Raw genomic sequence first — 18,823 nt, forward strand, 5'->3', positions numbered from 1 at the left:
AATTTAGGAAAGAACAACAGTTTAAGCTCCAGCACTATTCCCAAATGCCTGGATTCTTTGCACTCTCAACAGTCTCCTTTCTTCTTTATTCTAATAAGGCCTGATTCTGCCATCCTAACTCATATCAAGTTCTTGCTATGTCAGAAGCTGATTTCTGGCAGAGAGAGGTTCTGCATGCTGTAGGAAAAGGGATGGAAAATGAACCTTGTATTTACTGATTAGTGTTAATTATGTTTATGCATTTTATTATGAATAACTTTTAACTTGAAAAATATCAACTGATTTTTTCTCTACAATCACCTGTATTAACAGTAATTTCCACCTTGCATTAATTGGCCTTTCTTATAGTAAAAATTAATTGCTCTATATCTGATTAACACATCTTTGTTACTTTTTTTTCATTCCACACTGAGGACAGAAAACGAGTGATGGGGAAAAGTACACAGAAGGAGAGTAAAAGAGATGATAGAAGAGGAAAAGTTTTGTACCCAAATGCTTTGCTTTACTCTTTCTGAAAAGCAAAGTCGAACACAAATAGATAAAGCAATTTTTGTAAATATTATTGAGAGGCTATAGTGCAACTGTCAGTTTAATTCTCAAGAAGCTTGTAGAGAGGTGGAGAGTAAAGGGATTTCAACTGTAACTTTGCAAAACATTTTGCCATGAATTACATAAGCATTTTAGAGTATGTAATAGTATTGCATCCCATCAGCTAGAGGAATAAAGTGTTCCTCTGCCTCTGGGAGGGCTTAAAATATTGTTCATGGATCTGCAGAAGTGGCAGAGTCATGCTGCTGTTATCTGAAAACCCCTAGTCTTGATATTCCTGTCTAATACAGTTTCATGTCCACTTCAGTCCACACGCCTGCTAGGGATGTGTGCAGGCTGGCAGTTAGCTACACTTTCTAAGCAAGCGATAGATGTATAGTATTTCCGCTCTACTCTACTCTCAATTGTTCATGGCTCATTAAAGAGATTTTCCAGCACCGTCACTGTACTAATTTAGAATCATGTCAAGGCTGAATAAGCTCTGAAGGGAACCCTCATCCACATGTCCAAAAAACCCTACGCTAAATGTTGCAACAGCAGCTGGCACTGACTCCAGGCACATAATTCATAGGGCTTCTTGCATGGTAAGTTACAGTTGTGAATAGGAATTTCAAAGTACTTATGGTCTAGCTGATACCCAAGCACTTGAAAGTTTTTCAAAGATGTTAGTGTATGTCACTTTAACATCTTCAGGTATGAACACTTACTGTATCTTTTCAATTTGCTGCTTGCAAAAGCCTAGAAGAAGTAATAAACAACAAGAGAATTACCTGTGTCATTATTGTAAACAAATGGTAGTATTCTTTAATCAAATACCTGATATTTTAGTGGTGAACTGATTTGTGATTGGAGGTCCAAAGCCTTTAGCTGTGCTGGCTCTGATGGTAAAAGAGTAGGTAGTGCCAGGATATAGTCCAAAGAAGAGATAGTGAGTTTCATTTCCTAGCTTTGAGACTCGTCCACTTTGATTAGATAAATCTATTTCTGGGTCAAAGGAACTGACTGCTTTGTAGGTGATCTGCAAAGGAATAAGAAAGTTATAAACTGTTTTGAGCAGATGGACCAAGATTGCATCTTTATCCAGTAAACCCTTTTGATGTATGCGCTGTCAGACATTTTATGATAAGCTATCTTACTCTCTTATACTCTTCAAATCCCGAATCCCATGAAGGGACACAGAAACTCAGCCATAACTGGTATGAGTTATTTCTTTTACAGATACAGAGACTTAGAGGCAGCTAGATTACAACTGTAAAGAATGGGTTCAGGCTTACATTAATTCCTTTAAGACGCTGGCTTTCACAATGTCATTTTTTGAATCCATCTTACTGTTGGTTTTGAGCAGCAACAATAACATCAAAACAACCAAAACAACCAGGTAAAAACAGATAAGTAAATACCAAAATGTGCGGCCCTAGTTCTAGCTGACTTGACTATAATTACACTTTGCTCTGAATAAGATTATCCTTAGTAGATGATAAGGGCAGCTTAAGGTGGATTCTTCAGAAACTGGGTAAAGCTTGTCTTTCAGTCTGAAGCTTAGATATTGTAATTGCTAAGTTGGAAATTTTCAGGTTATTAAATTGTGCCTTTGTCAGATCCTCATTTAAAGGTAAAGGTGGGAATGTTAAATAACATATGCAAAATACATACTGTATCCCCTGTTCCTGCTTTGATTCAGTCTTATTTGTTTTCATTAGTAAGGTTAATATGAGTTCACAGTAAAGCTCTAAACAGATTTTTTCTGTTAGTTACTAATTTCCATGCAGTGTAATGAGAATTTAAAAATAAAAAATCCCTTAAAAACTTAAAAAGCAAAAATGATTCATCCCTCATTTTTACTTTTAAATAGTTTTGTTTGTGTGCAAATATGTATAATTCCAGCATTAATATATAAAGTGATAATTGTCAGTCTTTTTGTTACATTTATGCCATATTATTATAATTAGGAAGACATATAAAATAATATTTAGATAGAAATATCTAAGTGTTGGCATTGCACAGCTTAAACATTTGCAATTTCCAAAAAGCTCTGACCTAATGAAAATTGATTTTTACATGACCCATCTAATATAACACCTATAAAATGCTGAAAATGAGTAATAAGACCTCTGATACAGTCTACATAAACTCTGATATTCTTTTGTTAGATATAGGCAGATCCTTTACAATTCCAAATCCATAAATTGAGCTGAAAGTGCCTTAAAAAACCCCAAGTAACATTCCCAATTCTAACAGAAGACAGAACAAGATGCCACCAGATACCTGAAGTTGAAATTAAGGTTATATTTTCAAAAAAATCCCCCTTTCTGATGGCAAGTGTTGTTATGTCTGTCTGTGGTAGAATAGGCATGCATATTTTTGGTGATTTTTAAAGACAGGTTAGACAACTACCTGGCAGCTATGTTTTATACACAGCTGATTCTGTTTTGGAACTAAATGAACTCTTGAAGCTCCCTTTAACTTGTTTTCCTAGGTTTCTATAATTCTTAACTGCATTTTCCAGAATCTCAGGTAAATTGTATTTGAAAGTAAACCTGCCAGAAATTCTGCAGTCTATGTTAGATTCTTAACAACTTTTACATTTAATTACTAGATAGCTAAGTGACTGATGTCCTATAACAAAATAAGCTCCTCCATGAGTCAGGTGAACCACAATAGAAGTGTTTTGACTGGTTAAAAGGAGCTTGCCTTGTTTCTGTATTTTACTCCTGTTTGTAAGACTGTTCTTAATTCTTTTCCAACTTTTTTTTTTTTTTTTTGAAAAACTAATTTGCACTTGCACCATGCCAGTTCAGCTTTGCAGGGATGAAAAAAAAAAGGGCATGAGGGATGTTTTCACTGGGTGTTCACAATTTTTATCAAATTTAGATGAAACCTTACACAAAAGCCGAATCCCTTTATTTCTACAAACTGTGGACCTGTACTGCTGATAAAGAAGCAAAATAGTTGAAGAAATTTATGTCATTTCTTCATCTAAAAGCTTTTTTTCCATTTCAAATATTGGTAAAATAATTGGATTTGCACCTAACTTCACAATGGCAATGAATACTTTCATGCTTGATATTTGAATGCACAGTTTTTCCCACCAGATACATTAAGACTACTTCAGGCACTAAAAATAAGTGGTGGGCCCCAGAAAACAGACTAAGCTATGAGATTTTTAATAGCACAGAAAGTTACATACTCAGAATAAGAAATGCTAGATGCAAAGGTGTGATTGAGCTTTTTCCCTAGGAGCAGGGATGCAGACTAAGGATTGCACATTAAGTACATCTGTCTAATAGGATCAAGACCCTGGGACCTTCTGAAAGAAGGTGTGTGCTGCTGTGGTTTAAGGCTGTCTCTGGCAAAAAAGGCTACGCATTGAAGAACTTGCCCAGGAAAGAGCAACTTTGCTTATAGGTCTGACTCTTTTTGTCTTTTGTCTTGCCCCAGCTGAGCGTCTTCAACTCTAGACAAAAGCATGCAGCACTCTCGTCCCTGCTGTCTTTCTGGCCCTGTGACTCCTTCACCCCTGGTATCGCCTGGTGGCAATGGGAGAATGGAAGGCGCATTCAGCCCTAGCCGCAGCTCAGCGGCTCAATCGCTCTCCCCTGCGGGCAGGGGACTACGAATTTGAAAATCTCTCAGGCTGAAACGCCTACAGCCCAACTCTCCTGCTAGCTAGGTGAGTGTTCACCTGCTAAGCCTTTCTCCAAAAGCTGAATGCCATGAGCACCGTTGTTTTTATGGACACACCAAACATACCCTATGTTTTGTATGAAAGCAGCTTCAGTGCCCATGTTTTTTAGATCAGTACTGTTTGTGTAGGCACAACTAAGGGCTTAGATGATTCTTTGTCTAAACTTTGGCATGCAACAGGGCATTGGCAGGAGCTAGACACCTCACTTCTCAAGTTGGGGGGATGTGGAGCTTGGCTGGGTGTGTTACCTTGACAGTACAAAGATTAGCCAGAGAGGTGCCTGCTAACATCATGGCTAGTCTAAAGCAATCTACTGAACACAGGTACCTAAATTTCATCTAAGCTGTCTGGATTTTATCCTGTGAGCAACTTCAGTTAACTTCAGGTTAAATATACCCAAAGTATACATTGGGTAAAAGGTCCCTGTGATTCATTGTGTATATTGTTGGCAGCCAGGTAGCTTGCCAGTCATGTTTATACAAACACTGTGGTCCATTTTAGGCTAATAAACAATAGTCAGGGAGACAAAGTACTGGCAAACAATTCTTCAGAAACTTGATATCTGTTCATATTCAGCCACCTGACTGGACTGAGTTGACATCCTCAGAACAAGAGACCATTTGATTGCATCAGCTTGTTGGTATCTTCTACTTAAAAATAAATTAAATCAAGTTTTTGATTTCACTGATTGTGTTGCCCCTTCCACCTCTGCTGTATGGTATATTAGATAAATGGTATAAGGAGCTATCAGTATTTTATTCTCTCTGGTATATTCTCTTCATTTTTGGAACACTGGGTTCTGAGACTTGTACAGTCCTGAATACCTTAGAAAGATTTGTAAGTCTGGTCATGCTATTCTTCTCCACCTCTCAATGTACCTAAACAACTCCCATTACAGTCGATGAGGTTATACATTATACTTAAAATGAACTGCATGAATACAGTGCATATATTCCTCAGCAATATGATCAGACATGCATGCAATGTTCTTAGAAGAAAGATAATTTTCCAGTGTTTCTATGTATATAAAGGCTAGCATCAACAAAAACACTAACATACTGCCTAAAACATTCTGATCCCTGAAGATATACAACTTTCTGAACTAGTTAAGAAAGTTAGCTTTATCAAAACCAGTCCATACATTTTATCCTCTCACAATAAAACAGCTTGCAAAACAGTATCAATAGGGTACCATTCAATTTAACTTTTTTCTTATACCATATCTCATTTAGGTGTTTTTTTAAACAAAGCATTTCAATACCAGTTTTGTAGTAAGGTCAGGTAAGAGGTTTAACAGTGATTACTGTCTGACAGCTTAATCTGTGCAGTCTTTTGTCAATTTTTCTAAAAGGTATTCAGGCTGAGGTTCCATATGAGGAAAAGCAGCGAATTTTAGACATGTAACAACATATAATTTTGTTGAATTTGCATTTAAAAATGCTAGATTATTTTTTTAAATTGTGCCCACTTGTTTCTGTTACAATAGACTTGCTGTAACAAGTCTCAGAAATGGGATGTTGACTGTCACTACTGTGTTATGTCTCCTATTTTTTAAGAATTCACTAAGATCTGCCTTTCAATCTTTTAAATATTTGATCTACATTACTAGGCAGAATGCAGTATCATATGGATCTAATAACAGCTGATAATCTGGGACATCCTTTAAATTCTGGTACATTTAAAGCTGATAATCCAGGAACATTCTCTTTCTTGCAGTAATTCACTCCTACATTAGATTATTTTTTATTACTGTATAAGTACTTCTATCGTAAAAAACCCCTTTATTTTCCAGAAACTGACAAAAAATCATTTTTAAAATTTCTGTACTGATTATGCGCTTTTAAAAATCAAAACTGTACATGAAAATGAAGACATGACAAAATGCCTGATACCTCATACAAAGTAATCACACCATACGTTTGCGCTGGCTCTCTCCACTGAAGAAAAATCTTCTCTTCAAAGGTACTCCCTTGAATGGACTCAAGTGGTACAGCACTCGGGACTAATTTATTAAAAAGAGGAAAAAAAGGCTGTTTGAGAAAAGTTGCAGGAGACACTCACTGTAGCATTTACACTCTCAAGGCTTAACAGCAGTCCATCAGGTCTCAATCCTCAGCTGAAATACAGTTCATATTCTGCAGGTATAATCAGCATTTGATAAACTGTAAAACAGATCATAGATGACCCTCTCCTCTCCTTCACCCTCAGTAAAACATCTCAATCATATATAAACTTTTAGGAAATAGCACCTGCTATTATTTCCCCAAGACTGAAGGAAAGACCAGGACAGGTCAGTGATGAGAATAATTTATTTGACTGGATAGAGCATTAAGGAAACATACATGCCACTTCTAGTGTAAAAAGGATTTAGCCAGTATGGCACTTCCCTAGTAAAACGTTATTGATGAAAGAAAAGGACAATGCAGCTTTTTTTCAGGAATTAGGTGATGTCTCAACAATAAATTCTCATAAATAAAATCTACTTATGACACTTGCTCTTCAACAGTATTAATGTCCCGTACTAAAATGGGACACGTTCCTATGTTCATGTATGAAAATGGAAAAGTACTGAAGTAACAAGGTACCATTCTAGCAGATTAAACTGGAATGGGCAGCTTGGGAAGATGAGGCACATTTGGCACAGAACAGTGATTCCAAATGATGTTAGGCCTGAAGCCTTACAACAGGTTGAACATACAGAAACTGTGAGGCTGACAAATGGAAAATCTAGTATTATTTGTGCGTCTTAAAGTCTCTACATTTATGAGAATCAAGACTGAAGAGCCACGGATGGCAGGAGGCTCTGATACTGTGTCAACTGCTCTCAGGTATTGACCCGTGCTTCCTCCTTGTTCTGCAGCAGCTACCTTATCCTGGAGCCAACCTCACCATGCTTTTCAGAGATGTATACACAGCACATAGACATGTAAAAGCACTTTTATTTTTGTAATACCACATGCAATGGAATGTGAAAAGAAAACCTTATAAAAGGTACATAGGGCTATACATGCAAAGTTCTGATAAGAAGATACACTTAAGAGTTTCCAGATGCTAGAGAAAAAAGATGAAAAATACTTGGTAAAATGGTTGAAATAACTTTTCAAACCCCTTATCGAGATTTACTGGAATGGCTAAAGAATCTGCTTAGCAGGACATCTGCTGAATCCTTCCCTTGCTAGGTCTGGTAAAGCACTAGTCCCCTCTCACTCCTCCATGCTGTTGGTCCAGCTTATGCAGTTTGAGACTTGACAATCATCTCTCATTATTTCTCAGAGTCTCTTACTGGAATTCTGCTGCTAGCGGGAAACTCCAAGGCCACAGGTGATGATGGTTTCTGAATTTGCTTACCAGTTCTATATGAACCAGTAAGATTCCACCTATAAGGCAACCTTGAGTCTGGGCTCCCAAGAACGAGGGGACTGGCTAAACTCATTTGGAATCCTAGGGTTAATGATTTATGTGAAAAGAAGAAGTTAATATAGTGTAAGTAAATTATGAGCATGGAAAAACATTGTGATGACCCTCTAAAAACACCTGAAGGCCATAAACACAGAGCAGCTCTGCCGTGAGAGACATCTGGCTGCTGCTGCTCCATCTTTGGAGATCCTCAAACTTCAACTGGAGAAAGCCTTGAACACCCTGCTCTAACTAGATCTGCCTTGAGCAAATGATTGGACTAGATGACCTCTGGAGGTCCCCTGCAACCTACATGATACTGTTATTCTAAAAATTAGGATCAATATGCTTTGTTCTGTTACATCCACATTTGTGCACCTTACTGAAAGTGTTAAGTACACTAAAAGACTATAATTTTTAAAATATTTGTAAAAATACTGCAGAAACAGAATAGTAAGACTTTCAGGCCTGATATTTCAAAATGGATTCATATTATGCAAAGATTATTAAAATATTGTCCAAGGTATTCTTTCAGTCACTGATGCTGGGTTTTAATAAACCTTTGGATAACAAAGAAGTTCCAGAAGGCCAGAAAAAAGCAAGTATTATGTAAAATTTTAAGGCAAATATATAAATGACCCAGAAAACAATAAGATCTTTAGCTGTGTCATCTTGGACAATATCTTAATAGCCTTACAATAGACAGAATCAAAATTAGAGGACAAAAGAAAAACTCATTCTAATTAAACAATTTTTATGCTAGCTTTGTTCTGTCAAATCTGTTGCATTGGTAACTATACTTTCATAAATTGTTTAATTTATTCCCTTCCATATTTTGATTACAAAACAGCACTACACAAAACCAGTACAGCATATATTAAATGATTAAATAGGTTTAAATGACAGACTTCAAGTATTTATTAAAAACGGAACTCATTATTGCTGATTTTTTTCCAGAAATCTTCCCAGTGTGTTTGTGGAAAGTCTATCATTGATCCGTAAGAAAACACAAAGATTGCAGATGTTACAAACTTGGAAGCAATAAATCTGTTATATAAAGCAATATGGGTCATTTGATGAGGCTTATTTGAACAGTAACCATTTTATGATGACTAAAAGCAAGGTCAAAAAAATGAAGGCACACTTGTAGAGGGCACCAAGGGACTATTCCTCAGAGCAGACTATTCTGATAAGGTGAAAAAGAAAGATTTTTCGCTCATGACCAACTGAACAAGGAAGTCCCACTTTCATGTCAGAGCTAGCAGTGCTCCAGCAAAGTCTCTCCAAGCATAGTTAGGATAATATCACATAGGATTTAGGAGAATGGTATTACCTTTTCAGGCAGCATTACTAAAGCATTACTGAGACACAGTAGCCAATTCTGCTGTCCATGCTTCAAGAAAAGATACTGACAAATTATATCAGTGCTCAAAATTAGCAAATTAGATCTGAAAATCTCATTTTAGTCAAAAACTACCAGAGGGAAGTGAACATTTATATATCTGAATGGAAGACATTGTCTGGATAAGCAACTAACAGGTGGTTGGGAAGCCAAAGCTTGAGCAACTGAAACTGCAAATTAAGAAGTAAATTTTAATGGTGAGATTATCAACCAAAAGAAAAACTTGTGTCAGGACACTGTGGGCAATCACTTGAATTTTCTTCAAATGGATACTGGACCTTTTAGGGGCAAAACACAGCTCAAGCAGAATTTATCGGTTTAATGAAGAAATGATCAGATGATGTTTGATGGCATGGCTTATGTGAAAGATCATAATGCTTATAACGTCCCCCTTGTGACTTAGAATTGCTGAAGACGGTGGAAAATTCGCTATAAATTTTAATGAAAGTTGAACAAAAAACTTACAGAGAGAGAGGCTTGCTTGTTGACCACAGGTAATATGCATGTACGATTAATGAACTATACAAAAATACATTAAAAGTAATAATAATGTTTCATAATTTTTATACACTCTCCTGATTTATGTAGTTGGTTTCTTGATTTCAATTTGTATATGCATTAATTTGCACATATTTTTAAAAAGTCAACACAAAAACTCACCATCTTCATCAGTTTGCACTACAAGTTCTTGGCTTTCTTTTCGTCCTTCGGGATTCATTAGCACCAGTTTTATGCTGACATTTGTATACGGTGATAGATTGGTAATTGTGTGCTGCGGATGTGAACTTTCTGTATCCCAGCTTACTTCTTCTCTCACTTGCTCTTGTCCTCCAGCCTGGTAACGGTAATGCACTGTAAGGTTGTATCGATGGCAACGTGTAACGTTATATCCAAATGGTTCCCAGCAAATAGTGATTTGTCTAGATTTGATCTCCACAACCTCTAGTTTCCGTGGTCCACGCATTGGATCTGTAAAATTACCAACATAATTCTGGTATCATATTTATGCTTATTAAAATTACAACAGAAGTAATATTAGTAATAACAAATTACATGATTCTGTAAATACAACATATAAGTAGAAATAGAAGTTTATTCCTTTATCTCCCATAGTGCAAGTGGCAGTAAAAGCACAGGCCTAATGAAAGAATCGGAAAAAAAAACACCAAGAAAAGGAGAGAAGTGTCTTCAATAAAAAAAAAAAATAGGACAAACCAGAAAGTTTTATCACTAAACTCAAACTGCACAACACAGTTTAAATGATGCTCCCTATCAATTATTTGCAAAGAATAACTATGTCCAACCATGTTTACAAATTAACAGTTTTAGAGCAAAAAAAAGCCCCCTCATTCAAGCAAAAGAAGTATCTAAAAATATAAGGTAATTTAAGAGGAAAATTTTCACATATATGGTTACTTTCTCCCAGGACTGTTTATACAGAGAAAAATATTAGGTTCTTCCTCAGCTGTTTCTGATATATTTTCAGCTTAGACCAAACACAATTAATCTCTGTTTTGCCAGCAAATTAAGTTAATATTCCAGTTTCTTTAAAATAGTCTGTAGGGGTTTTTTCCCCACAAACACTAGCTGTTAGTATCTCATTTTTTACCACATCTAAAACAGCCTAACACCTTACTTTGTAATACTGGTTTGGTAGAATCCAAAGAAACACAGACAAAACACATCTCAGTCAGTATCTTTACTGCAGCTGAACTTTGCTAGAGACCTCCCAGCTGATAATGAGTCACAGTTCACATCGATCAAAATCATACCCAGCAACATACAGCGATCTATAAACAAGAAATTTTTCTCAACTTAACTGTCCAACGATTGCTGCTGAGGGAAGCTAAATTCCCTCCATTCCTACTGGTCCCTGCAATTGAGTCAGGAAAGGTGAACCCATGCTTCCACCGTAATACCACAAAACCTCTGAGCTGGCGCGTGCCCCACATTTTCAAAACGCTGTCGTTAGTAGAACTATTACACATATTTGCAATAATCTGTTTTCTTCGTACTGGAGCCCTCGACAAGATTAAAGACAATGTCTGGTTTTATCCACTGCTTCACTAGTTAAATGCTTAGAGGACTTTTAATGAGCTAGAAGCCTCTTACACGTAAACAAATTAATATGCATCTTCCCTCTTTTATGTTTATTAATCGACATGTCTTCACTTGGAATGTTCTAAACCATTTACACAGGATTTCATCTTTTTATTTTTTAATAAAATCACTGCATGCTGAAAATATTTGTTCAAAGATGTTATTCATCTTAACTCCATGAAGAAAAGGTGTTAAGAAATTGCTTGTTTTCTGTAACATCTACAAAGCAGGGTGTATTTTTTTCCCCTTTGAATCCTATGGCTTTTTTCTTTCTTTTTTTTTTTTTTTTTTTTTTAATTAATTGCCACTGCCTGACACAGCATTGATCAGCAATGTAGAATATTTGCCAACTGGTGACCAGACGGCAGTGTAAAGCAAATTCAATAACAGATCTATTCTTAGTCTTTCTTCTAGTGACTAGACTGACTGGTAAAAAATTTCCTCACATGATACTGCCAAGTCCTCACCTCATACTGATAAATCAGTACAGAGCCATTTATCTATTTTCGAACTCAGATACCCCAGCTAAGAATCCTGATAATTGGGATACTTCCTACTGCTACAACAGTTATGATTAATGACAAGCAAATCTCAAAGACTGGAAAGTCCTGAGAGTCTCGTATCTTCCTTAAAGCATTTGCTTCTGCATAATTCAGACAGAAATCTCATGAAAAAGACACTTTCCTTTTTTGGTTTCCTACTCTAAGTGTTTTTTTCTTTCAGGTGAGACTACAAATAGCACAGATCTTTTGATAAATATTTTGGAACTGCACTGTCACCTGGATGGGCCAAACAGGACTAGAAAATGAAGGAAATTAATGTGACTCTGAGAGTGTACAACATTAAGTAGCTGAACAAAGTTCACAGCTTCAAGAATAAGGATCAGCCTGCTTAGTTTCACAGATTAACAGAATGGTTGAGGTTGGAAGGCACCTCTGGAGATCACCTAGTCCAACCCCCCTGCTCAAGCAGGGTCACCTAGAACACGTTTCCAAGGATTGTGTCCAGATGGCTTTTGAGTATCTCCAAGGAAGGAGACTCCACAGCTTCTCTGGGCAACCTGTTCCAGTGCTCTGTTAACCTCACAGTAACAAAGTTTTTCCTTATGTTCACATGGAACTTCTTGTGCTTCAGTTTGTGCCCATTGTCTCTTGTCCTATCGCTTGGCACCGCTGGTAGGACAAGAGGCAACGGGCACAAACTGAAACACAAGAAGTTCCATCTGAACATGAGAAAAAACTCTGTTACTGTGAGGTTAACGGAGGGTTTCACAGTAGGCTTATCAGAAAACTCTGAGTGGAGCTGAAAAATCTTTATTAGAGACATAAAACTAATACAAAGCATTTTAAAAAAGAAATCCAGTGGCTATATATATAAAAAAAAGATTAACAGCTATCCAAGATTTCTGCCCAAGAGAAGGACATTCTTATGTCACGTAGTATTTCTTAGTAAAAGCACAAGTGAGCTCTCAGGTTAAAGCTTGAAGTCCTTGCTGTGAGAATGACAATCAGTTTCACACTTCTAACAAAACGGACATGGGGAAAAGAAAAAGAGATTGGACTGTAAAAGGTGGGGACAATACAGCTTTTGTTGCTATTCCCAGAATACAGCTAATCAGACAGTGCGCACATCCTGGTTTCTTTGACTCCTGACAATTCTCTAATCTAGAATATCAGATAGCCAGACAGTTCAGATCTGTTTTTATTACCGTTCATTCACAGATTATGCAACTAAAAGGCCATAATGATCCCTTTGTGGGATAAGTGTAGTGGGGACCAACTTCAGCACTAAGTGGAAAGCAGAAAAGGAGAGAAAGGATACAAACAGGATACTGGGACAAGGCAAAGAAAGACATATAACGTAGGAAAATAAAGCGGGATCTTACATGTACCAGGTGGGATAACTGCTGTCTATGGGGGATGTTCATTGACAAGGTCAAGTTGAATATCCCAAAGAAGTCTATCCATCAAAGAGCTTTTGAAGATTTAAGATATTGGCCTGTACTCCCAAGAATTTATCATTTTGTTTCCTCAGTCTCTCTTTTAAAGTCTCAAAAATGGAGCTTGTTAGTGCAATAGACTATACTTTTTTATTTCTTTCATCAAATAAAACTAATTCCTGAATTACACCTATTTTATTTGCTTTATTTTACTTTTCTTTCCAGTATCACACTTCTCTTATTTACCAGACATGACTTCATTGCAGACCTGAATTTATCAGTGTCCAGAGGTGGCAAACTTTTTTTATTTAAATTACTGTCAGTCCTTTCAGACTATTCCTGTCATTCTCCTTTGCTACAGGTTTCAGAACTTCTAATCTGCTCCAGGTAATGGAGTTCTCAGTCATAACAGATGTGTTTGCTCCAAATTCATGGCATTTTCTGGTTACAGTAGGATAACCCATACAGTGAGCCTGAAAATGATGAAGAGAAACACGCTCACTTTTAACCAGAGAAAGAAGCTAATGGAATTTTTGGATTAAAAAGATGTGGCTCAAGACAGTCATGAAAAATAACAGTAATTGTAACAAAAGATACATATTGTGACAAAAGAGATTTAAGGAGTTTGCAGCTGATCAGCCTAGCACTGAGTTTCCCTGGAGGTGTCTTTGTATACCCCAAAGGAGCTGCTTACTGTGAGATGGTGCTGAGTGCACCGTGCATCACTTCCAATATGCTGGAAAGTATATATTCTTCATCATGAAGGACACAGGATACTTGGGGAATGAAAACTGTTCAATAACACTGGAAGAATTATGGCTAATGAATTCAAAAACTATTATTTAAAAGGGAAAGCTGAATTAACCACCACAGTAGGGAGACTTCACTCAGTTGATTTTATTTTGTGCAAGATTTTTTAACCCTCACACTTTCTCATGGGTACACTCCTAAATTTAAGTGAAGGAAGCATGCTATAGAGATATTGCTCTTGTGCTCATGAGACCTGTGTTAACTGTTCATGCAGTAGTCAAAAGTGGTTGTCCTAGCAAGAGTAAATCGTTGTTACCTTGCATCAGGCAAGGTAAGCAGTAACTATGCAGGAAAATGTCATTTCACAGTGCTAATGACAACTGAAATCACATTTTTTAGAGTAGAAGGCAAATACAATACTGGTAAATGGTGATTAACATTTCATACCTATTATAGTACATGCAATACATACACCTCAGAGAATGACAACTGCTTGATGACGCTTTGTTCTCAACTTACTTGGTAAAACCTCACCTGCAGAAAGGGTATAAAGCCTCTCTGCTTGCTCTGCACTTCTCTGGCTACACTCGGTATTCTAGCTCTTGTGCTTTGCATCGCAGGCATGAATCATGAGGTAAACTGGAAAAACAGGGCCTACCAATTCTTACAGAGAAGATTTCTTCCCAAAGGAGCACCATGCCTGCAGCTCAGCCAGGTAGCTCTCACTGCTTCCCCTGATGGTGCCCGCAGCACTTCTCGTGCTGCCCTCGTTCTGCCAGCTCAGCTGGGTACCTAGCAGCGAAGCCTGACTGCCGCAGCTCAGACCTGAGGGACCGGCGAGCCCCGCTGTAGCCGCTGGCATTTCAGCATCCCATTTAATCGGTGATCTCACCTCTTCTCTGTTCAGCCCTGTTTTGCCGAGAACACGGAGCAGAGACTGACAGGTAGGAGCAATTTCCATCGCAGCTTCAATTCGCAGCTCATTTCTCTGGAACTTCGCGCTTTACCTCTTACTACAAGTGCAATGCTTTTTCAAAAACTCAATTTCACAATCACAGAGTGACTTTTAGGTATAATTTTAGCATCCTGTCATTGATCATCAAAACTTGGGCTGAGAATGAAAACTCACGCTGGAAGTTTTGTCTTTTCTGTTCACCATTGATTGCACAGACCTACGGAAGAGCCTAAGAAAGGAAGGGCACAGTGATTTTCTGCCACTCCATGATATTTTAGTAGCAGCAGAGACCTGATATGTGTTAGGTAACATTTAGAAGACATCTGAGCCACAGGAATCAGGAACTTCTTTCTTCTTTGGGTAAAATATTAACATGGATTAGCCCTGTAGTAACCCTCATGTTTTAAATTCCAAATTGGACTCTTATCCTTCCACAGGAAGGAAAGGATGATCAGGATAAGAAGATAAAACAATTTAAGATGAAAACAGAATCATCTGAAATTTAAGATACTATCTTATCTAAAAACATATTATCTTATACTTAAAGCTCTTTTAAACACAAAATTTAATTAATGATAAGTAACAAGGCTGAGGAATTCCTGGCTTTGTCACAGTTTTTCTAAGCAGTCTTGTATGAATCACCTAACATCTCTTCACATCAAATCCCTCTAAGTGAAATGACAGAGTATTCCTCTGAGTAGTCTTGTTTCAGTGTCAGAGGGCGTTACATATGATTTCATGAATGTCTGCAAGGAACTCGCATACTGTGGCAATGGAGACCATAAGCAGATACACACTTCAGGCTTGATTCTGCATGCTCAATCAGGGCTATATCTGATTGACTTTACTGAATGGGAAATACCTTCCAGGGAAAAGCAAAACAGAACAGCTGAGGAAGAGACATGCAAAGTTCACTCCTCCCTGGAGAGGAACTAAAATATTAAACATTTAACATTTTCTAACAACGGAGATCATATTTCTCACTTTACACGTGCACACCATAGTTCAACCATACTTCTTACTTGGTAAAACCACATGTACAGAGGTTATAAAGCTAAACTTCTCTACTTACTCTACAGGTCTCCAGATAAACTGATATTCTGTTGCTCTTCATTATCCTATGTTATGCTATGCCTCAGCAGCATGCATCATGAGGTAATGAAATATTATTTCATCTATACGGGAACAGACTGTATGCCTCATGAGCCAGCAAAGTCTGTTTTGTCTTGTTTTCAAAGAAAAAATCTCAGGATTTTTACATCTAGAGTCAACACCAAACAAGAAATTAGGTAAAATATTTCACCTGTTCAGGTCCTCTTCCTTGATTATATCCGATCTATACATGACTGCAAAGAATTTGATGTTTACACATTTGGTCTAATAGTTTTGTGCAAGATCATATTCAACTGTGATGGGACTGATTTTTATACTGTAATTATTCTTTGTGCAAGTTCAACAAAAGATTGAAGCTTAAAAAGAGCTTTTCTTTGCTCAAAACACCATGTGATTTGTCAAAGCTGGTAACAGATCAGGGTTTTTCACCTTCCAATTTACCAAAAACCACAGAGTGCAGTGAGGCAAGAAACAGTGAGCAAGATTTTGGGTGCTGTAACGTAACAGATTACCAGATTTTCAGGTAGGTCAATTGAAACACAATGGTTTTACACAGCTGCCTTGCGAATCCAAAGGAGCAGTCAAATTTGTCGATATGCGGTGATGACCGGAGAAAGCAAATGGGTACCCTACCCTCATTATTGTTCACACTGCCCATTATTTTGGTTATAAAAGAAAGGAATCACTAAGGTAATCAAAGAAACATTGGGGACAAATGACTAAAGAAATAGCAAAATCAACATCCTAATATGATTTTGCTGATGTTGTTGTCCTGCTGAGTCCAAACATTTTAAAATCAAATCAAAGCGTAAGCTATTAGCGTGCACGAAGCTGTTGACAATCCAGAAACAGTCCCTAGAGTAAAGAGGGTTGCATTAGAAGTCAGTCATTTTACTTATCTAAAAACACAGTGTGAGGTGACAGCAAGGAACAAATGTTAAAAGGAGCAAAGAACAGCTATAAATTTGAAAAAAAAAATGAAAAAACAGTTTCATCTGGACTACCTCTGCTTTCTTTCAGCCACAGAAATTAACAGCAACAATTACCAAGAGTAATTCATGTAAAAGTAAATGACTGCAGAAGATCCTCAGCATCTCCTGGAAAGATTTGAAGTAAGAGTATTCAAAACTCTTACCAACCTTTCACTGGGAGTTGCTACATAGCATTTCCGAAGGAATGTCCCCGTCCTTCTGCAAAAAGACATGCCTCCCACAGCAAAGCAGCACTTCCCTCAGTCTCCTAAAAGTACTCCCTGACACTTTAAAAAATGTGGGGATGCACACCCTGCAGAGCTAATGTAAGAAAGAACTATGAGCAGCAAAATGGAAATGATAGTCACCTGCTCTCCAGAGAAGAAGGGAGTAGTCATATACATATGTAGGTAGTAGGTGAATGGAATATGTCTGTTTTATTTTGAGAGACTTCTGAGAAAGCGGCTTCATTCTAATTATATTCTATGGTACTGTCTTCCGCAGTCAAAATGCCAGTGAAGGAAGACAAACAGATGGACGTGCATATCCTGAAGGTAGCAGGATGACATGAGCCTTGAGCAGTAGCCTGTGGGGATCCCTTCTGCACCCTCCCCAGTTATTCCAGACTTTAAGAAAACTGAGAGGCAGGAGTCAGCCTCCTGCATAAATTTCCCCCAACACCTCTAACATGATCAGCATCCACAGTATCACAACGTAAAAAACATCAATAGGACAAGAATTAACTAAAAAGACATGCTTCAGATCAACTCCATCACAAATAGATTTTTGGTTCTGGACCAAACCACTTCCTATCATCTGGGAACCATGTGATTCTCACGTATAGCATGGGCTCATACTCAGCCTTCTTTTTTCCTGCCACAGATGCCAGCAGTCTGCTGCAGAAAACAGAGATGCTGGCATCTCTCTTACTGCCCTGTTGCCAATAAGACTGTAGGAACTGATGCTAACACAAGCATTCTTCAATGTGGAGCAAGACGCAAATAACATCTCTTTTCTTGTGCTTCCACTGATTTTATTTTATTGTATACTTCACAAGTACTGTACAGTTAAAACTCTACACATCTGTATGAGGTATGACAGTATTTATCCTGGTTTATATACAAAGAAACTGAAGCTCAAAATGATTCAATTATCTGCCAAAGGTTACAAAGCATGAGCAAAAGCAGGGGAACCCTAATTCGCATTTCTTTTTTCTAAGCCATTAACACATAATAGTCAACAGATTTGCCTTTGATTTGTGGCCAGAACTGGTTACTCCCAAAAACTGGGAGCTCAGAAAATGATAAAATACATCTCATAGCTCACAGCAGTAAAATGAGCAGGCAAAATGCTTAAAATGAGCCAACCTGAATCTTCTTACTTCTTTTCAAATTCAACTGGGAGATATAACAGAGATCTACTTTTTCCAGGAAGGATCATTCTTGTGAGAAAACCAAGATATTTAATGAATTATAATTGCCTAGAAGACCCTCCAGAAACACATTCTAGCAAGCATGCAAGTGATCAGCTCACCACTTAAAAATAACTGAGTGCAGTTGGTGTTTGAAACCAGATGAGGCATTGGTATTAGGCTTTTGTTAATATTTTATCACAAGCACATAAATGAGTGATATAATCCTGCATAAGACAGTTTCCTTAACTTTTTCATCTCTTCTCCAATTTATGGCTATACATGTCCCATGAGGCATGTGTCTTCCAGGTTGAAATTCACAGTTGCAAAATATTGGTATAATCATCAATAATATCCTTTTAAAGTCAGTAGTATTTTTTATGTGTCAGCTTCTATATGGAGTTTTCTTTCTTGAGAAAGCTGATATGAACTTTTCACTCTATAATAAAATTTAAATCTGAGCTAAAGCAAATTGAGTCTAATATTTCTTTATGTTGCTGTCATTTTATAGGTATACTTTAGATGGTGAGTCATTTAAATTCTAATATATTT

General features: G+C 37.3%; 1 protein-coding gene across 16 annotated transcripts in view; it reads right to left on the bottom strand.

Annotated features, from left to right (window-relative positions):
* PTPRM (protein tyrosine phosphatase receptor type M) overlaps window positions 1-18,823 on the bottom strand; it is a 482,698-nt gene that overhangs the window by 211,094 nt on the left and 252,781 nt on the right. For all 16 annotated transcript variants that reach the window (XM_064507225.1, XM_064507224.1, XM_064507229.1 and 13 more), the window contains exons 8-10: window positions 9,693-10,001; window positions 6,127-6,236; window positions 1,366-1,567 (exon numbers count right to left, since the gene is read on the bottom strand). In XM_064507225.1, the coding sequence (XP_064363295.1) occupies window positions 1,366-1,567; window positions 6,127-6,236; window positions 9,693-10,001 (621 nt within the window). The remainder of the gene's footprint in view (window positions 1-1,365; window positions 1,568-6,126; window positions 6,237-9,692; window positions 10,002-18,823) is intronic.

This window comes from Dromaius novaehollandiae, chromosome 2 (assembly GCF_036370855.1).
Source record: "Dromaius novaehollandiae isolate bDroNov1 chromosome 2, bDroNov1.hap1, whole genome shotgun sequence".
NCBI classification, from domain to species: domain Eukaryota; kingdom Metazoa; phylum Chordata; class Aves; order Casuariiformes; family Dromaiidae; genus Dromaius; species Dromaius novaehollandiae.